This window comes from Urocampus carinirostris, chromosome 1 (assembly GCF_059441175.1).
Source record: "Urocampus carinirostris isolate Australia breed hairy pipefish chromosome 1, RoL_Ucar_1.0, whole genome shotgun sequence".
Classification (NCBI taxonomy): domain Eukaryota; kingdom Metazoa; phylum Chordata; class Actinopteri; order Syngnathiformes; family Syngnathidae; genus Urocampus; species Urocampus carinirostris.
In genome coordinates, this window is record NC_142349.1 from 9010250 (window position 1) to 9028027 (window position 17778).

General features: G+C 43.4%; 1 protein-coding gene across 1 annotated transcript; it reads left to right on the forward strand.

Moving 5' to 3' along the window:
- Nucleotides 1–12945: 12945 nt before the first annotated feature.
- On the forward strand, nucleotides 12946–17230 carry mrps34 (mitochondrial ribosomal protein S34). The gene is made up of 4 exons (XM_088353192.1): nucleotides 12946–13099; nucleotides 14536–14867; nucleotides 14942–14984; nucleotides 16825–17230. The coding sequence occupies exons 2-4, from the start codon at nucleotides 14550–14552 to the stop codon at nucleotides 17121–17123; spliced, it is 660 nt and encodes a 219-aa protein (XP_088209318.1). The 5' UTR covers nucleotides 12946–13099; nucleotides 14536–14549; the 3' UTR covers nucleotides 17124–17230.
- Nucleotides 17231–17778: the final 548 nt, after the last annotated feature.

Genomic DNA, 17778 nt, shown 5'->3' on the forward strand with positions numbered 1-17778 from the left:
AGGAGAAATGTGCTAAACTTGGTGCTATGTAGCGCTGATTCATCTTTACAAGGTACATCCACTCATTAAAAAAAATGACGCTGTTGGTCAAATACAGTAACGGTTAACGAACAACCCACGTTCAAATAATACCCGATGTTTGTGTGGACATACATGAAAACCTCGAGAAGACTCACAACACTTGACATTAAAAATAAACTGAAAGTGTTGTATCTAACTACAGATATTCCATTGAATATAGCAGAGGATGGCTGCGATCCATTGACCTCTGGGTTATGAGCCCAGCACGCTTCCGCTGCGCCACTCTGCTAGACTTGAAGTTTGTCACATTCTGCCTTGAAAGAACTAAATCCAGAATTAGTGTTTAATGATTCACATTAAAAATAAGCTGAAAGTGTTGTATCTAACTACAGATATTCCATTGAATATAGCAGAGGATGGCTGCAATCCATTGACCTCTAGGTTATGAGCCCAGCACGCTTCCGCTGCGCCACTCTGCTAGACTTGAAGTTTGTCACATTCTGCCTTGAAAGAACTAAATCCAGAATTAGTGTTTAATGATTCACATTAAAAATAAGCTGAAAGTGTTGTATCTAACTACAGATATTCCATTGAATATAGCAGAGGATGGCTGCGGTCCATTGACCTCTTGGGTATGAGCCCAGCACGCTTCCGCTGCGCCACTCTGCTAGACTTGAAGTTTGTCACATTCTGCCTCGAAAGAACTAAATCCAGAATTAGTGTTTAATGATTCACATTAAATCCATGGAGACTCTCACTTCAAAAACAGGGCTCAGTCAGACCGAATCACAGAGATGTTTAAATGGAAGCCAGGGGTGTATGGCGTGGCTAGAAATGACATAAAGCACTTGATTTTGAAATAATTTGAATGTATTGTCACAGACTAAAGACAAAACAATGAATACAGCAGACAATGGTTTTGATCCAACGACCTCTGGTTTATGGGCCCAGCACGCTTCTGCTGCTAGGTATGAACACAATCAACTGCTGTGGTTATAGAACTGAACCAAGAATTAGTGGTTAAAGATTCGCATTTGATCCAGGGAGACTCTCACTTCAAGAACAAGGCTCGGTAAGAATAAATCACCAAGATGTTCATATGGAAGCCAAGAGGGTATGGCATGGCTCGAAAAGACACAAAGCACTTGACTTTGAAAGAATTTGAATGCATTGTCACAAACTAAAGGCAAAACCATGAATACAGCAGAGAATGCTTTCGTCCATAGGCCCAGCACGCTTCCTCTGTGCAACTCTGCTACTTAAAAGCCTTGTTACATGCTGAAAGAACTTCACAGTGGGAAGAGATTTGGCCATATCCGTCATTATGGAGTGGCTCGAATGAAAACCGTAACGATGGGGTAGCCATTTTAATAAACAACCCTCAACTCATCATAAAGGGGAGTACTGTGATGAGAGACGGACGCGCAATCTTAGCAAGACTTTCTTATATAGGGAATGATTTTAACCTCATTAACATATACGGCCATGCCGACAGACAACTCAGGTACGAACTTTTAGAGGACATCCAGTCGCATATGCTAGGCCATCAACCACTAATCGTGGGAGGAGATTTTAATTGCATCCTAAGTAGGAAGGATAGAAAGAGGAACGATGAGGAGTTTAAAGTAGATAAAACATCAACTTTATTACAAGACATGTGCCGGACATTTAAACTGGTGGACTGTTTCAAATCCATACATCCAGGAGAGGAGGGCTTCACCTGGTTCAGTAGTGACAATGCCAGAGCCTCTCGAATAGACTACATATTTACGAGGGGTTTAACACAGAGTGATGCAAGATTAATTCCAGTTTTTTTTTCGGATCACTTGCTACTGTCCTGCTCTTTCTCATTTCCTTCAGGTATGACTGTTGGGAAGGGTTTGTGGAAGTTAAACTGCTCCCTGCTGGAGGATGAGGCTCTAGCCGCACAATACAGGGAGCTGTACAAAGACTGGCAGACCCTTCAAGACTCGTATGATTCACGAGCACAATGGTGGGAAATGACAAAGAAACGAACACAGACCTTTTTTAAAAATGCAGGGAAAAACAAGAAACTTAAAGAGATGAAACGCATGTCGGGACTACAAAGAAGACTCCAACGCTATTTCATCCTAACAGAAAAGGGGATGGACTTTAATGATGAAATCAAAGAGACCAAACAAGAACTAAACGCTTTGGCGGAAATAAAGAGCAAAGGCATCATAATAAGAAGCAGAGAAAGAGAAATAGAAGAAGGGGAAAAATGTACACGCTATTTTTTAAAAAAAATTATGGGCAAAAATGAGGGGCTTTTTAAACTTCAAAACGAAAACGGGCAAATAACAAAGGAAAGTAGTGAAATAACCAGATTGGTCTAAGACTACTACAAAAAATTATTTGAAAAGAAAGAAACATATGAGAATGAAATGGGGCATGTATTACATCATATTTCAAGATCAGTGCGTCAAGACCCCTTTTTAACATCGGACTTTACCCAAGACCAACTGAATGATTGCATAAAAGCTATGAAAAAAGGCAAATCACCCGGGGAGGACGGACTCAACCTCGAATTTTACCAGACTTTTTGGGATATTTTAGCACCAGATCTGTTAACTGTTTTTAACGAATTTTCCAGTCGAGACCATATGCCAGACAGTTTCAGAATAGGGATAGTTACTCTATTGCACAAAAAAGGAGACAAAATTGACTTAAAAAACTGGCGACCCATAACGCTTTTAAACGTGGACTGTAAAATTTTCAGCAAGCTTCTAGCAACACGAATGTCTGTTGTCTTGGGAGACTTGGTTGATCCAGACCAAACCTGTGCCATTGTGGGAAGGAAGATCAGCGACAGTCTCAATGCGATCCGTGACACCATTTGTTATGCAAGAGACAGAAACATGCGACTAGCGGTCCTAAACCTAGACTTTGAAAAAGCCTTTGATCGAGTCTCGCACCAATACCTCTTCAGGGTATTGCAAAAATGTGGTTTTCCCCAAAAATACATCAAGTGGGTAGGACTGCTATACCGAGACATCTACAGCAAATTCATGATTAACGGGAATTTATCGGAAGCAATCGAGATTAACGGGAATTTATCGGAAGCAATCGAGATCAACTGCGGTGTATGTCAAGGTTGCCCTATGTCTCCCCTTCTCTATGTTCTTTGCATTGAACCTTTGGCACAAATGTTAAGAAAAGATAGATTTGTCGAAGGCATCAATATCCCAGGAAGTGGGGGACAAATTACCAAGTGTGTTTTGTACATGGATGATTTTAATATTTTATGTACTGACCGCGCATCTGTTGAAAGAGCCCTTGACTTGACTGACCTGTTTGGGAGGGCGTCTGGGTCAAGGCTAAATAGAGAAAAATCACAAGTGAAGTTTTATGGAATGTGGAAAGAGACAGAAAAGGCAGGACTCCCGCTGACGGTGTTAAAGACAGACCAGAAAATCCTAGGGATAAAATTAAATGCGGATGGAGGAGGCGAGACCAACTGGGATGACGTGACAAGGAAAGTTAAGCAAAAACTTGTTTTTTGGTCACTAAGAAAACTGACAATAGAGGGGAAGGTCCTAATCATCAAAGCGATCATCCTCCCAATGCTTTTGTCAATCAGTTTAATTTTTATGCCTAAAAGAAACGTGCTGTTACAACTGGACCGAGCCATCTTTCGCTTTGTCTGGGGCTCAAAGTGGGAAAGGATAAAAAGAGATACAATGAAAAAGAAAAAGGAAAAAGGGGGGAAAGGAGGGCCTGACCTCCAGCTTTTCCTGGGAAGCAAATATGTCTCTCTCCACTCCCAAAACGCTGTGGGCCCACCCAACAACCCGAAAAGTCAAGCAATGACCCGTTTTTGGATGGGCTCATATTTGCGGAAGCTAAAGCTTGTACCAGACAATCGTTTGATTCCAGTTTCGTTTAACTTGCCACCAACACATCTCTTTATTCGGGATTTTTTGAAGAAGTTTGATTTGGAAACACAAGAATGTCACACTTTACAAAACCACAGGGCCCTTGTTGCTATTGTGCAAGGGCGAGCTACAGTAAGCCCTGTGCGGGGGCTTGCGTTTGGCGAATCCACAACGGTTTGGAGCAACGTCAATCATCCTGCCCTCCCAAACAGACTACGAGACTTGTCATGGATGGTGGCTCATGAAGTTCTCCCAGTCAGAGCTGTAATGCACCACCGAGGAATGTCAGCGACTTCGACGTGCCCTCGACCTGGCTGTGGCGCCCAGGAGTCGGTGAGGCACCTTTTTTGTGAGTGCAGCGCTGCCCAGGTCTTGTGGACAATGGCCGAACAACTAGGAAAGTTCCCGGACTTGCCAGCAGGAGAGGTCCCTGATGCACAGTACGTGCTTTACGGGGTGAGTCGGTCGAGGAGGCCTCGGAATGACTTTGCCAGGGACTGGCTCACTCTCGCCGCCATCAAGGACGCCATCTGGACCTCCAGAAACCTGCTCGTATGGAGGTGCGGGCAGATCCCCCCCGTGGCTGTGCTCCAAATGGCTGCAGATACCATACAATCTGCGAGCGGCGGGCCTAGGACGCAGCCATAAAGAGGACTCGTCTGCACCCACCCGGAGGGGGGAGCCGGAGCTACACTGTGGGAGTCCCGGCAGCAACGGCCTGGGTTGTGGAACCCAGAAGGGAGAGGACCCACGCAGAAGGGAGAGGACCCACACAGAGGACTGGAGGAATGCTGCTTGGGAGGGTGGGATGGCAGAGCTATGCCCTTGCACAATAGTATTGCCTTTTACACGCTGGTTAACTACTGTTAAAAGAAAATAACTCTGAAATTGTTTAATTGATGTTGAAAATGTAAGGAAAAAATGTTAAAACGTCATATCGTCACGTCATATTGTCAGATATAAAAAAATTGTGAATATGCTTGATGGCTGTGTTTTGCTGCTGTTGGTGTCAGTGGATTTGTTCAGACCGAGGACAATCGACTTTGGCCTGGACGGATCTATTGACACTAACAAAGATGTTATATAATGAAATTGTGAATATGTTTGATTTTCGAGAAGGTTTGTTCAAACCTCACTTTGTGTTTGCTGTTAAAAACGTAATATTGGAATATAATATTGTGAATGTGCTTAATTGCTGTTGAGATTGTCATGATTGTTTTCTGTTTTTAGTGTCAATAAATTTGTTCAAACCAAAAAAACCCAGAATTAGTGGTTAAAGATACACAATTGATCCGGGGAGACTCTATCTTCAAATACAAGGCTCGATAAGACCAAATCACCAAGATGTTTTTATGGAAGCCAGGAGTCTATGGTATGGCTAGAAAAGACACAAAACACTTTGACATTGAAAAAAGTTTAATTTGTTGTCACAAATAACAGATCATTCACTAAATATTGCAAAGAATTGTTTCGATCCTTAGACCTCTGAATCACAGGCTTAGCACACTTGCGCTACTCTGTTACATATATGATTGGTTACATGCTGGCCTGAACGAACAGAACCCAGAATAAGTGGCTAAAGATCAATGCCCAATCCCATTCTTCTCACTTATCCCTGAGAACCTTCCAGTGAGGTCCCTCCACAGGGATGTCCCCTCAATGAGAGAAGTGCAAGTAAAGATTGTCACCTAAGAAATGGGACGGCACTTTTATGTTTCACCCCAGTCCAGTAGTTAACGGTAATACTAATTGGCTGTCGACCTCAGTGACCTTGGCCTACGTCACATGGAAACAATTCGAGTCTCAGCCTGCGGTTGTGGTAGTTGGAGAGTCCGTGTGTAACCGCGGTGTACCTGTCCCACCAAAGATCCACATTCACGCTGGACTGGATGATGAGGTTTTTATTACAGTTGCTGCAAATGAATGCGTTACAACACAACACGTGGTAAGCTTCTCTGCTGGCTTTGATCTTGTTGACAGCTCGCTGTTAGACTGCCCTAAACATATCAAAGAGCTTTCATTTCAGTTTACATAGAATACATTTTAGAATATCAACCATCACGATACATTTATACATCCTTTTTAACAAGATACTTTTAACAAGAGATCGTATAGTGTTTTTTAAACGTTTACAATGAATTCAACCTATTTTTCTTTAGTCTGAATTTTAACTAACATCATCCTTTTTATATATACTGTATGAGAAAATAGAAATAATAACAATAATGAGTATAAAAACGGGTACAATTTACATGCAAATGAATGAGTCACAACACAACACTTGGTAAGCTTCTCTGCTGGCTTTGATCTCTATAAGGGGAAATTAGCATTTTAGCACAATATGCAACGTCCAGGAAAACTAATATAAAAGGCGACAGAAACAAAACCAAAATAAATCCAAAACAGCTTGACAACATCAATCACATTCCTGTGCATGTTGAAAGATTTGTCAGCTGTGGTTTTAATGTTTAAAATTAACTTTTGTGGAGTACCAAAAGCACTCTTACCGTTGGCAGCTCGTTGTAGACTGCCAAAAACCCCCACCTTCCTGTCGCAAAGTCTAAAACCAAACCTTACCACATACCAGCAGGTGGTACTGTTGGACTCATCATTGCAGGACACTTATACAGAAACTATACATCATATTTCAGCAGGAATTTCAATAAAACAAAAGTTATTATTACACCCGTTACACGTGCAACCTTTAAAATGCTCGCTACCGATCGCCTGGAAGCTCATCACCTTTTCCAGCTATCCAATCAACAGAGGAGGAATGCGCTAAACTGAAGACGGCTTCCGCACTATGTAGCGCTGATTCATCTTTACAAAGTACGTTCACTCATTAAAAGAATGACGCGGTTGGTCAAATAGGTTAACGTACAACCCACATTCACATAATACCCTATGTTTGTGTAGACATAAATGACGAGCCCGAAAAGACACAAAACACTTGACATTGAAAAAAAAACTGAAATTGTTATATGTAACTACAGATATTCCATTGAATATAGCAGAGGATGGTTTCAACTCATCGATCTCTGGGTTATGGGCCCAGCACGCTTCTGCTGCGCCACTCTGCTAGGGATAAAGTTTGTCACATGCTGCCTTGAAAGAACTGAACCCAGAATTAGTGGTTAAAGATTAATAATTAATTCAGGGAGACTCTCACTTCAAGAACAAGGGTCGGTCTGACCAAATCACCAATATGTTTATATGGAAGCCAGAAGTGTATGCCATGGTTAGAAAATACACAACACACTTGGCAATGACCAATTTCTCAGTTGTTGCATTGTTTTAAGTACAGTCACTTCAAATTAGGTAAGGACAGATTAGATTAATTGGGTTATGTGCCCATCATGCTCTGCTGTGCCACTGTGCGAGGGATAACACCAATCGCATCTTGTACTCTCATTGCCCAACAAAATTTAAACGCAGGCTATGCGGTGCTCGCAGGCGTTACCTTTGATCTAGAGAGACTTCATGGCATTTAGCACATACCTAGGTAGGATGTTGGCCCATGTTGGTACAATAAAAACTATGGACGTGGTTAGAAAGGACACGACACACTTGACATCGGCAAACTTCCCAGTTTTTGCATTGCGTCGAGGACAACCAGTTTAAATTATTAGGGCACGTTTTTTTATAGAACTAGAAGCAAAAACCTAACCTTGGTTTCCTAAAAGCAATTTTTCAAGGTTACATTGTTCTTTCATGTTAACCACAATTCAATAATTTTATTTATATTGTTTTTATCTTTGATTAGCATATTTGGTAATGGCGTAATCCAAAAGTCATCAAAGGGTTTTAGTTACATTACGGATTACATTTTTCAACAAGCAACTAGTGAATGTATCGATTATGTAAAAGATGGACGGAGTCCTCTTTAAACCCAACATCTCATCTCTCATCAGCCGTACCGCTTATCCTCATTAGGGTCGCGGGGGGGCTGGAGCCCATCCCAGCCATCTGCGGGCAGTGGGCAGGGGACACACTGAACTGGTTGCCAGCCAATCGCAGGGCACACAGGGACAGACAACTCATTCGCTCATTCACACCTAGGGACAATTTGGACCGGCCAATTCACCTGAAATGCATGTTTTTGGAACATGGGAGGAAACCGGAGTGCCCGGAGGAAACCCACGCAAGCACGGGGAGAACATACAAACTCCACACAGGAAGTCTGGAGCTGGATTTGAACCCACGACAGGTTCCCATGACATGAACTGTGCCGCACAAGCGCTAACCACTGCGCCGCCGTGCTGCCCTAAACCCAACATGAACTTGTTTATTTACAGAACACGATATAGCGTCTTTGCTAGTTTACAACCATGTCTCCAGATCCCACGCGGTCTTCCTGTGTGTCCCGTAATAACGCGTCTGCCGCGCAGGCACAATCAATTACCGTACATGACATCTCCCCCCCCTTTTTTTTTCTTTTGAAAGAAACAAATAGCAGCATCTCACAAGGCTGTCTAAAACAATAATCGGTAGATCTGACATTATCTTACCACAGGGAAGATTATTAACAATAAATCAAACAATCAACGGTCAATTGCACATTGCTAAATGAAATTGGCATTCAAGTCACTGTTTTGGATTCAAAGCAGTAATTGCAACTACAATCCAATGTGCAAACAATATGTCATTTCAATCATAACATTTGGTCACAACTCACATTTCTGGGACAATGTTTTCTTTTCTTTTTTTTTTTCACAGCATTATCATCCGAACAAGAACAATTAGTCCCCTGTGTGTGTTGTCTCTTCCATTTCTTAACCCCTCTCCCCAAAGGCCGTAATGAATTTTAACTCATTCACAGGTCAAGTCTGTTAACAGGTTTACACACCCTTCCAGACCTTGTCACAATCTGTCTTGGTGGAGGTGTGTCGGATGGACCTGTAGCCTGGACTGCAGGGACAGTCTCTTCTTGAATGGTAGACTGTAACTGCACTTCATCACTTTCTGTAGACGATGCTTGAGTGCGGCGTATAGCTGACGATGTCAGGAGATGACGACGATTCGGCCGTAGAACAGCACCGTCTTGGGTGGTGATATTGTAGGATCTACTTGTAGCAGCCTCTCCTGAGACCACAGCTGGTCTAGACCATGACTTTTCTTGATCCAGCCTGGTGTAGACCGTTGCTCCTGGTTGTAGAGCAGGTAGGAGTCTGGCTCCGTGACGGTGGTTGAAGTAATGAGCTTGCACTGCTTTCTGCTTGGCGTCGTTCACTTTTACCGTTTTCCTGCTGGGCCATCTGGGCAGGAGATTCTTCTCCAACGTTGGAACTGTCGTCCTGATCCTCCTTCCCATTAGCAGTTCAGCTGGGCTGTAGCCCGTGGTGGAACATGGAGTGGATCTGTAGATCATCAGGGCTAGCAATGGATCTTTTTGATTCAGGATTTTCTTAGCAACCTGTACTGCTCTTTCGGCATGTCCATTGCCTTGAGGATGATAAGGACTGGATGTTATATGTTGTTATATGTTCAAAATCCAGCTCCTTTGCAAAATTCTGAAACTCGGCACTCGCAAATTGTAGACCGTTATCGCTAACTGCCTGGTCAACAACCCCAAATCTAGCGAACACTGTTTTAAGATTCTCAATTATGTGTGAACTAGTGGTTGAGGACAGGTGCAGTATTTCCAGGAATCGAGAGTAGTAGTCTGATATTATCAGGTAGTTGTGGTGGTTGTGTTCGCACAGGTCCAATGCAATTCTTTGCCAAGGTCGATCAGGTAGTGGTGTGGAGATAAGAGGTTCCTTTTGTTGTTTCCTTCTCATTTCCAAACACACTTGGCATGACATCACTGTGTCCTTTAACTGCTTGGACAGCCCTGGCCACCACACTGATGTTTTGGCTCTCTCTCTACATTTAATCAGGCCTTGGTGCCCCTGGTGTAGCTTCTCCAGAATTTCGGCTCTCATAGAACGTGGCACGACAATCCTGCATCCTCTTAAGACTAGGCCGCCTTCAACGGAGAGCTCTGACTTCACTTTGGTAAACTCCCTCGCATCCAAAGGGACACTACTTATGTGTTCAGGCCACCCTGACCTGATAAGCTTACTGACAAGCTGTAACTCTGTGTCAGTTGCAGTGACGTTTCTAATGTTTTCAAGTCTCTTTGGTGAAGCTGGTATTCCCCCGACTACTGAGGCCACATAGCAGGCTACATCACTGTGTGTATCCACATCCCCTTCACTACATGTCAGTGGGCTGCGTGACAGTGTGTCTGCTAATACAAGAGTTTTACCTGGTGCATACTCGGCCACCGCGGTGAATCTCATGAGCCTCATCAGTAGACGCTGACATCTGAGAGGAACATTTTCCAAGCTCTGATTGTTGATAAGGGCTACCAACGGCTTGTGATCTGTCACTAACCTGAAACGTTCAAGGCCATTTAGGTATCTGTCAAACTTTTCACATGCCCACACACCTGCCAGACACTCCTTTTCTATCTGGGCATAACGTGTTTCTACATCAGATAGTCGTCTGGAGCAGTATGCCACTGGTTTCCACTGTTCTCCATGAAGTTGTAACAGCACACCCCCCAGTCCAAAACTGCTAGCATCTGCTGACACTGCCGTAGGTTTGGTGACATCATAGTAGGCCAGCACCGGTGCAGTAGTCAGTAATTCCTTTATGTTTTCGAAGGCTGTCTGTTGAGCATGTCCCCACATCCAGTTATTCTTGTCCTTCAGCAACTTATGGAGCGGCTGCCCCACAGTGGAGAGGTTGGGAATGTACCTGCCAAGGAAAGTCACCATTCCCAGGATTCGCTTTAGCTCAGTGACATTTACTGGAGGTGGCATTTTCCGAATTGCTGCAACCTTCTCAGGATCAGGTCGAATCCCTGACTTGTCGATGAGATGCCCCAGGAACTTTAGTTGGCTTTGCCTAATGGAGCACTTCTCCTTATTCAGTTTAAGTCCAGCTGACTGAATACGATGCATCACTTTGTTGAGACGTCTGTTGTGTTGCTCCATATTGCTCCCGTAGACCAAAATATCGTCCATGAAGACCTCTACACCTTCCAACCCTTGTAGTCTCCATCATCTTCCTCTGGAAGATTTCAGGTACACTAGTAATTCCAAATGGCAAGCGTTTGAAGCTGTACCGACCAAATGGAGTTATAAAGGTTGTGAGCTTGATGCTGTCTGGATGCAGTGGAATTTGCCAAAACCCGCTGGCTGCATCGAGTGATGAAAAAACAGTTGCTCCACTTAGCTTGGCTGTTATCTCATCCACAGTAGGTAGGATGTATCGCTCCCTTTTGACAGATTCATTCAGTCTTTTGAGATCAACACATATGCGAGCTTTGTCTGTGTTCTTCTTTGAGACAGGGACCATAGGTGCACTGCACTCAGTAGGTTATGTCACGGGCTCAATGATGCCATTACTCTCCATTCTCTTTAGCTCTTCTTTTACCTTCTGGGGCATCGGGAGTGGTACCCGGCGTGCAGTATGTACAGCATACGGCTGGGCATTGTCTTTAAGCTGTATTCTCACTGGCTGTGTTTTTAATGTCCCATAGTCTGCGTGTTGCTGAATGTTCAAACTGATTTCGTCTATTCTCCTGACAAGATTCATTTTCACTGACATTGAGCGACTTAAGAGATTATTAGTGATCCCCTCTACTACATAAGCTGTTAGTGGATATGATTTTCCTTTGTAGGTTACTGTGGCCTGGAACCTCCCTAGACAATTTAGCTCTCCACCTGGGCCGTCCAGTGGAATGTCTGGTGGCTCCAACACACTTTCTTGAGTGTATGCATTGTACGTCGCCTCGCTGACTACATTCACATCTGCCCCTGTGTCGATTTTGAACATTATTGGCTTTTTATTTAGCCGGAGCTCAACTGACCACTGTTCTTTTACATTTTTCACATGTGACACAGCACCCAGGAAGTATGCTGACTGCTCGGGTTGTCCTGACTGTTCTGCCCGCTCACTAATCTCATTCACTTGCTTTTTATTCCTGCACACTCTAGCCCAGTGCCCGGCTTTGTGACAGATATGGCAGGTAGATTTCTTAGCAGGGCAGTTTTCATCTTTGTTATGCTGTGTTTTTCCACATTTAAGACATTTTCTCACATTTCCCCATTTTCTGTCTTTCTCCCCACCTTGTGGTTTAGACTTTGGGTATCTGTAGCTCTGCCTTGTAACTTCATGCACCGTCCCTACTGCTTCCTCTTGCGTGTTGACGTGCGCAGTAATCTCTTCCGCCTGTCGAACTACTTGCACAGTCTGAGTCAATGTCAGGCCTTCCATCAACTGAAGCTTACGCGACACTTCCTTGTCCAATATTCCAATAACTATCCGGTCTCGGATGTTTTCCTCACGGCTCGTGCCGAAATCACAATGTTCTGATAGTTCATATAAAGCCCTTATGAAGCTTTCTGCCCTCTCCCCAGGCTTCTGGAAACGCTGATGAAAACACGCGCGTTCGTGGATGATATTCCTCCGCGGAACGAAGTAATCATCAAACTTCTTCAGCACAACGTCATAATTATCCTCTTCACCGTCATTAGCAAAAACAAAAGACTTGAACACATTCTCCGCCTCGCTTCCCATTGCGTATATCAAGCAGCTTACTTGAACTTGTCCATCGTCTTTGTTTAGTTTCGTAGCGATTCTGTAGCGCTCGAAACGCTGCCTCCAGTCCGGCCATTTTGACGGTTTCTCGAAAGCAAAGTTCGATGGAGGATTAAACCTGGCCATTATGACTTGTCTCCTTATCTGGATCCTTTCAGACTTCTGACACCATGTAAAAGATGGACGGAGTCCTCTTTAAACCCAACATGAACTTGTTTATTTACAGAACACGATATAGCGTCTTTGCTAGTTTACAAACATGTCTCCAGATCCCACGCGGTCTTCCTGTGTGTCCCGTAATAACGCGTCTGCCGCGCAGGCACAATCAATTACCGTGACAGATTACATGTTAAAAGTAATCCCCCCAATCCTGTACACAGTCCCTTTAATTTGTCGCCATTCCATATTCAGCCCATGCTGGTCAGACGGCCTTCAGGTCTTGCTGTAGTTTCTCCCACACACCCTTTACGTGGAACCAAATATCGGAAAGGATTCACACGGAACATTTGACTATGAACACAAGTTGCGGAAGTCGCGTGTAATGTTTGCGGAGGTCAATTAAATCTGTATCGTCTGTCACAAACTCCCAGGTAATTGGTCTTATCACGGCATAAATTTCATTAAAACAACATTGTAACTTGAAGGCTGCTCTACGACGGTCATTATTACATACCTGTCTATATATACGTTTTTACGGTATTATATAGGTTATTTATCATTTCAAATTGTATTTACCGTTTTGTGTGTCACAATTTTTGTAAACAAAATAAAAATAAATGAACACACTTTGGTTGACAGATCTCGTTTTACCCATTTTGGCCCTTAATCCGGATCGTCTTGGTCGCTGGTAGCATATGAGAATGTCATTGTTGATTGCTGTATTAATCCAGAGTCTTTTTGGATTCGCATATAATAAAAATGCATTCGGGAAAGATCGCTTTTAACTGATGAAATAGATTTACTGATGTCGGCTCTGCCTTCCTTGCCCTGATGCAAACCGTGAGTTAAAGTACGTCCAGAGTTTAGTAAGACAATTGATACTCTAATATCCGTCCATCATACTCACCGCTTATCCTCAGTAGGGTCGCAGGGGTGCTCGAGCCCATCTCGGCTATCTTCGGGCACTGGGCAGGGGACACCCTGAACTGGTTGCCAGCCAGTGGCAGGGCACACAGGGACAATTTGGACCGGCCAATTAACCTGACATTCATGTTTTTGGAATGTGGGAGGAAACTCACACAAGCACGGGTAGAACATGCAAACTCCACACAGGAGGTTTTATCTCATGACCTCAGAGTTATTGCAGTACTGGAGACTGTTACCCAAAATATGCCTGTTTTGGCAGGAGCTGGATCATGGATTTGTCGTATACAGTGTCTCGTACGGTTCGCAAATTTAACATTTGTGAAATCATTTACATAATCCACATGCTTTTAAATTTCTCATTCAGATTTGGAAGAATAAATCTTATGATCTTTAACATTCATACTTTTTGATTGTATTTGCCTTGAAATTGCTGTTGGAAATTTGAAACTGAGTTAATCTCTGACCCCCATCTTCTGGTTTAAAGTCATGATGTATTTCTAAGACAATCTTTTTTGGGGTTTGGGTTGGCGCTAGAATTACGTTCAAATCACTCTTTTTCTTATGTTTACAATTTTCTTTCTACACTAACAAAAAACTAAGATGACGAGCATAAAGTCTCTCCCAAGCTCCCTCCTCCCTCTCCCGTCACTCATTTTCTTCAATCTAATAGGTTCCGTTCACCAGACCAGCGATGCTAAAGGGAGGATAAAAGCAGATATGCGAGGTGGAAAAAAAATTGGAAAGGTTCTTTGAACTTAGCTGGGCATTGTTATCATACTGATAGGGAAAATATTCTACTTTCAACTTTTAAAGGCCACTTCAAGCGACGCAATGCACCCTGCCTTTAATCGTGTACTTCCTGTGAAATGTATAACTCAAAGAATTATCACATTTTTTTGAAACAATCTGTATAATAACATGATCACGTTTACATTGGCAGGTCCTCCCAGAGTCATGGCGAAGAAAAAGCGACTTCGCCTCATTGCAGAGATGGCTCGGAAGATCCGCGCCTACCGGGAGCTAAAGAATCGACCGCGAGAATCGCAGAAGTTCGCCCTGGATTACGACACCATGAAGCGGCCTTACACAGGGAAGATTATGCCCGTACTGGCTTGGCAGGACATCCGTCGCGAGAGTCGTCTCTTCTCTCTGTTGGCTGGCATGCGGCTATTCGGTCTGGGCCGCGTCTTCACCCGCAAGTCGTGGCTTGAGGACCACACGGAGCCCAGCTCCTGGCAGATCACCAAAGTCAAAGTGGACTACACGGCTGAGGTCAGTGTCGTATTGTGAGGGAGGGACACATTGACAAACTCAAATTTAATTGTCGTACATTGAATCTTTCATAGAACATGGATCATGGAAAAGCCTGGGGAATTCTCACCTATAAAGGTAAGCTACCAAACTACTTTCTAAGATCCCAAACCAACCTCATAGTGTTCTTTACAATGTTTGTTTTTATCAAATAGAGCATTTTTGCTAATCCTAACACATCATCGTAATGGATTCGGTGTTCATGGAATCTAAGTTAGGCAGCAGAATGACTAAATTTGTATGCACTGTGGGCGGCATGGGCAGCATGGTAGCGCAGTGGTTAGCGTGTGTGCGGCACAGTTCTGAAGTCATGAGATCAAATATTCCTGTGTGGAGTTTGCATGTTCTCCCCATGCTTGCTTAGCTTTCCTCGGAGCACTCTGGTTTCCTCCCACATTCCAAGAACATGCACGTCACATTAATTGGCCGGTTCAAATTGTCCTTAGGTGTGAATGAGTGGGTGAATTGTGTGTCTCTGTGTGCCCAGTGACTGGCTGGCAACCAGTTCAGGGTGTCCCCTGCCCTCTGCCTGAAGATACCTGGGAAGGGCTCCAGCACCCCTGGACCCTACTGAGGATAAGTGGTGCAGATAATGGATGGATGGATGTGGGCGGCATTTTCACATTTGCTGTCAATTTAGGATGGCATCACAGTTGCTCAGATCTCACTAACAACCACAGATGTGTAGAAATACACACGGCAAACCCTGCTCAGCCATAGCGGCAGCTGACAGAAAAACCTTACAGCGTTAGTCACAAATCCCAGAAAATCATTGGCTGCTCTGGAGGACACTGCTGGCCTCGTTGTCCCATCAACATTATAAAAGTTTTTTTGTATCCTTGCCACCACCTCTTTAAGCTGCTGTCCTCTGGTACGCGCTACAGGTCCGTTTAAAACAGGGGTCTCGTACTCAATTTACCTGGGGGCTGCCAGAGCCAGGGTCTTACTGAGGTTGAGCCAAATTGAGTTTCCCACAAAAAAGATTGCATAAGAAATTTCGTCTGTTTTCAAATATCTTTTATTTCCCCTACACAAAATGTGAAAATTAAAACCATTAAAAGTTTGTTGGGGGAAAAAACAGTTATTAATTAAAAATCAACTAGGGCTGCAGTATGTATTATTTAGGGGCTCCTAGTGGTGAAAATGTAATTCATAAAACTAACGTGAGTCTCACCTAGATGGAGTTGACATGAATGTCATCCATCTTTCTGCTGTGAGTATCCATAAAACAACAACCTGGCGAAAGGTTGGGCAAAAAAATGGAAGGATAAAGGTACTTTACGGCCACTTTTCATTCCTACTTGTGTTTTTTAGCACTCGTTTTTAATTGCACGACAGAATACTTCAGCATCCAGTGGTCAAATAATACATAATGCCCCTTTAACTTTATAATTGAGGTGGGGACCTCAAACCATCATCATGAGTGTCGCAAATGGCCCTCTGGCTCAGAATTTGAGACTCTTGCTTTAAAACAAAGACTAACAGGCTCAGAGACGGACGGGCAAGGGCAGTCACCACCCTAAACAAGCGTATTGTAAAAAATGTATATCTTACCAAATTATAGAAAAATGTATTCATATCTTATCGACTTGTTTTTTAATTTTGCTACTGCTAAATGTCAGGTGTATCGACATTTCGTTCTGTGTACATTGTTACAAAGAATGACAATACAAAGGAAATTATTATTATTATTATTACTATTTTTATTGCACTATTGTTTGAACGCACTTAAAACTTGGACCAGTCTCAGAGCACTAGCTTGTTAATATTTTTGCCCTTTTATTCAGACATTCTTAGCTTGAGTGTTTATTACGTGTTCATTCTGGAGCACCATGTCAAATCTTGTTGTATACAATGTCCATGACGTTTTTATCGTTGACACTAAAGACAATTCTAATTCTAATTTTGTATGTGTCAGGAAAAGAAGAGAAAGAGGTCAAAGAAGTTGACCAAGTGATGTACCACGACTGGCGTCTCGTTCCCAAGCACATTGAGCAACAATTCAAGGACTTTGTGCCACTTCCGGAGCCCCCCGTGCGCTTCGTGCCGTACCCGCCGCTGCTACGTGCCATGAAGCTGGCACGACACAAGCAAACCGAAGGCGTCTCTCTCCAAGAGGAGCCGCTTCTGCCTTTAGAAAGGGAAGTGGTGTTCACCAAAGAATATTTCCGAAGTCAAGATCAAGGGAAGAAGTGGATACAGGAGACCCCTGTGTGATGTCCTCTATTGGAAAAGAACTGTGTAATGCTTCCAGCAATGTGGAACAACCTGTTTAAGATTACTTGTTAAACATGTCGTTAAAATTAAACAATTTTACTAATGTGTATTGTTGTCTTCTTTATTTTGCGTTTATTTCAAAAAACATATACAGTTGTATGAATGTGTGGTACAACTATGCCTATTACGCCAAAAAAACAACACATCTGATTTTAACCATTTAAAGGCTGTTATTTTGTCACTTGCTTTGATGTCACACCTCAGGGTGCAGGCGACAACTAATCATGACAGCTTGCAAATGCCCCATGACATGTTTTGAGTAATGCAATAATATATCATACATTTTCAACAATTAGATGCTTGCACGCATTCATTCATTATCTGCACCACTTATCCTCAGTAGGGTCACGGGGGTGCTGGAGCCCACCTCAGCTGTCCCCGGGCAGTGGGCAGGGGACACCATGAACTGGTTGCCAGCCAGTCGTAGGGCACACAGAAACAGACAATTCACTCGCTCATCCATACCCAGGGACAGTTTGAACTGGCCAATTAACCTAACATGCATGTTTTTGGAAATGTGGGAGGAAACCGCAGTGTCTGGAAGAAACCCACACATGCATGGGGAGAACATGCAAACTGCACACAGGAGTGTTTA

Excerpts from the sequence above, each read along its gene's own strand:
- mrps34 (XM_088353192.1), top strand. The coding sequence starts at position 14,550 with ATGGCGAAGAAAAAGCGACTTCGCCTCATTGCAGAGATGGCTCGGAAG. Across the intron at positions 14,868-14,941 it reads AAGTGGACTACACGGCTGAG|AACATGGATCATGGAAAAGC; the intron begins GTCAGTGTCGTA and ends AATCTTTCATAG. Across the intron at positions 14,985-16,824 it reads GGGAATTCTCACCTATAAAG|GAAAAGAAGAGAAAGAGGTC; the intron begins GTAAGCTACCAA and ends TGTATGTGTCAG.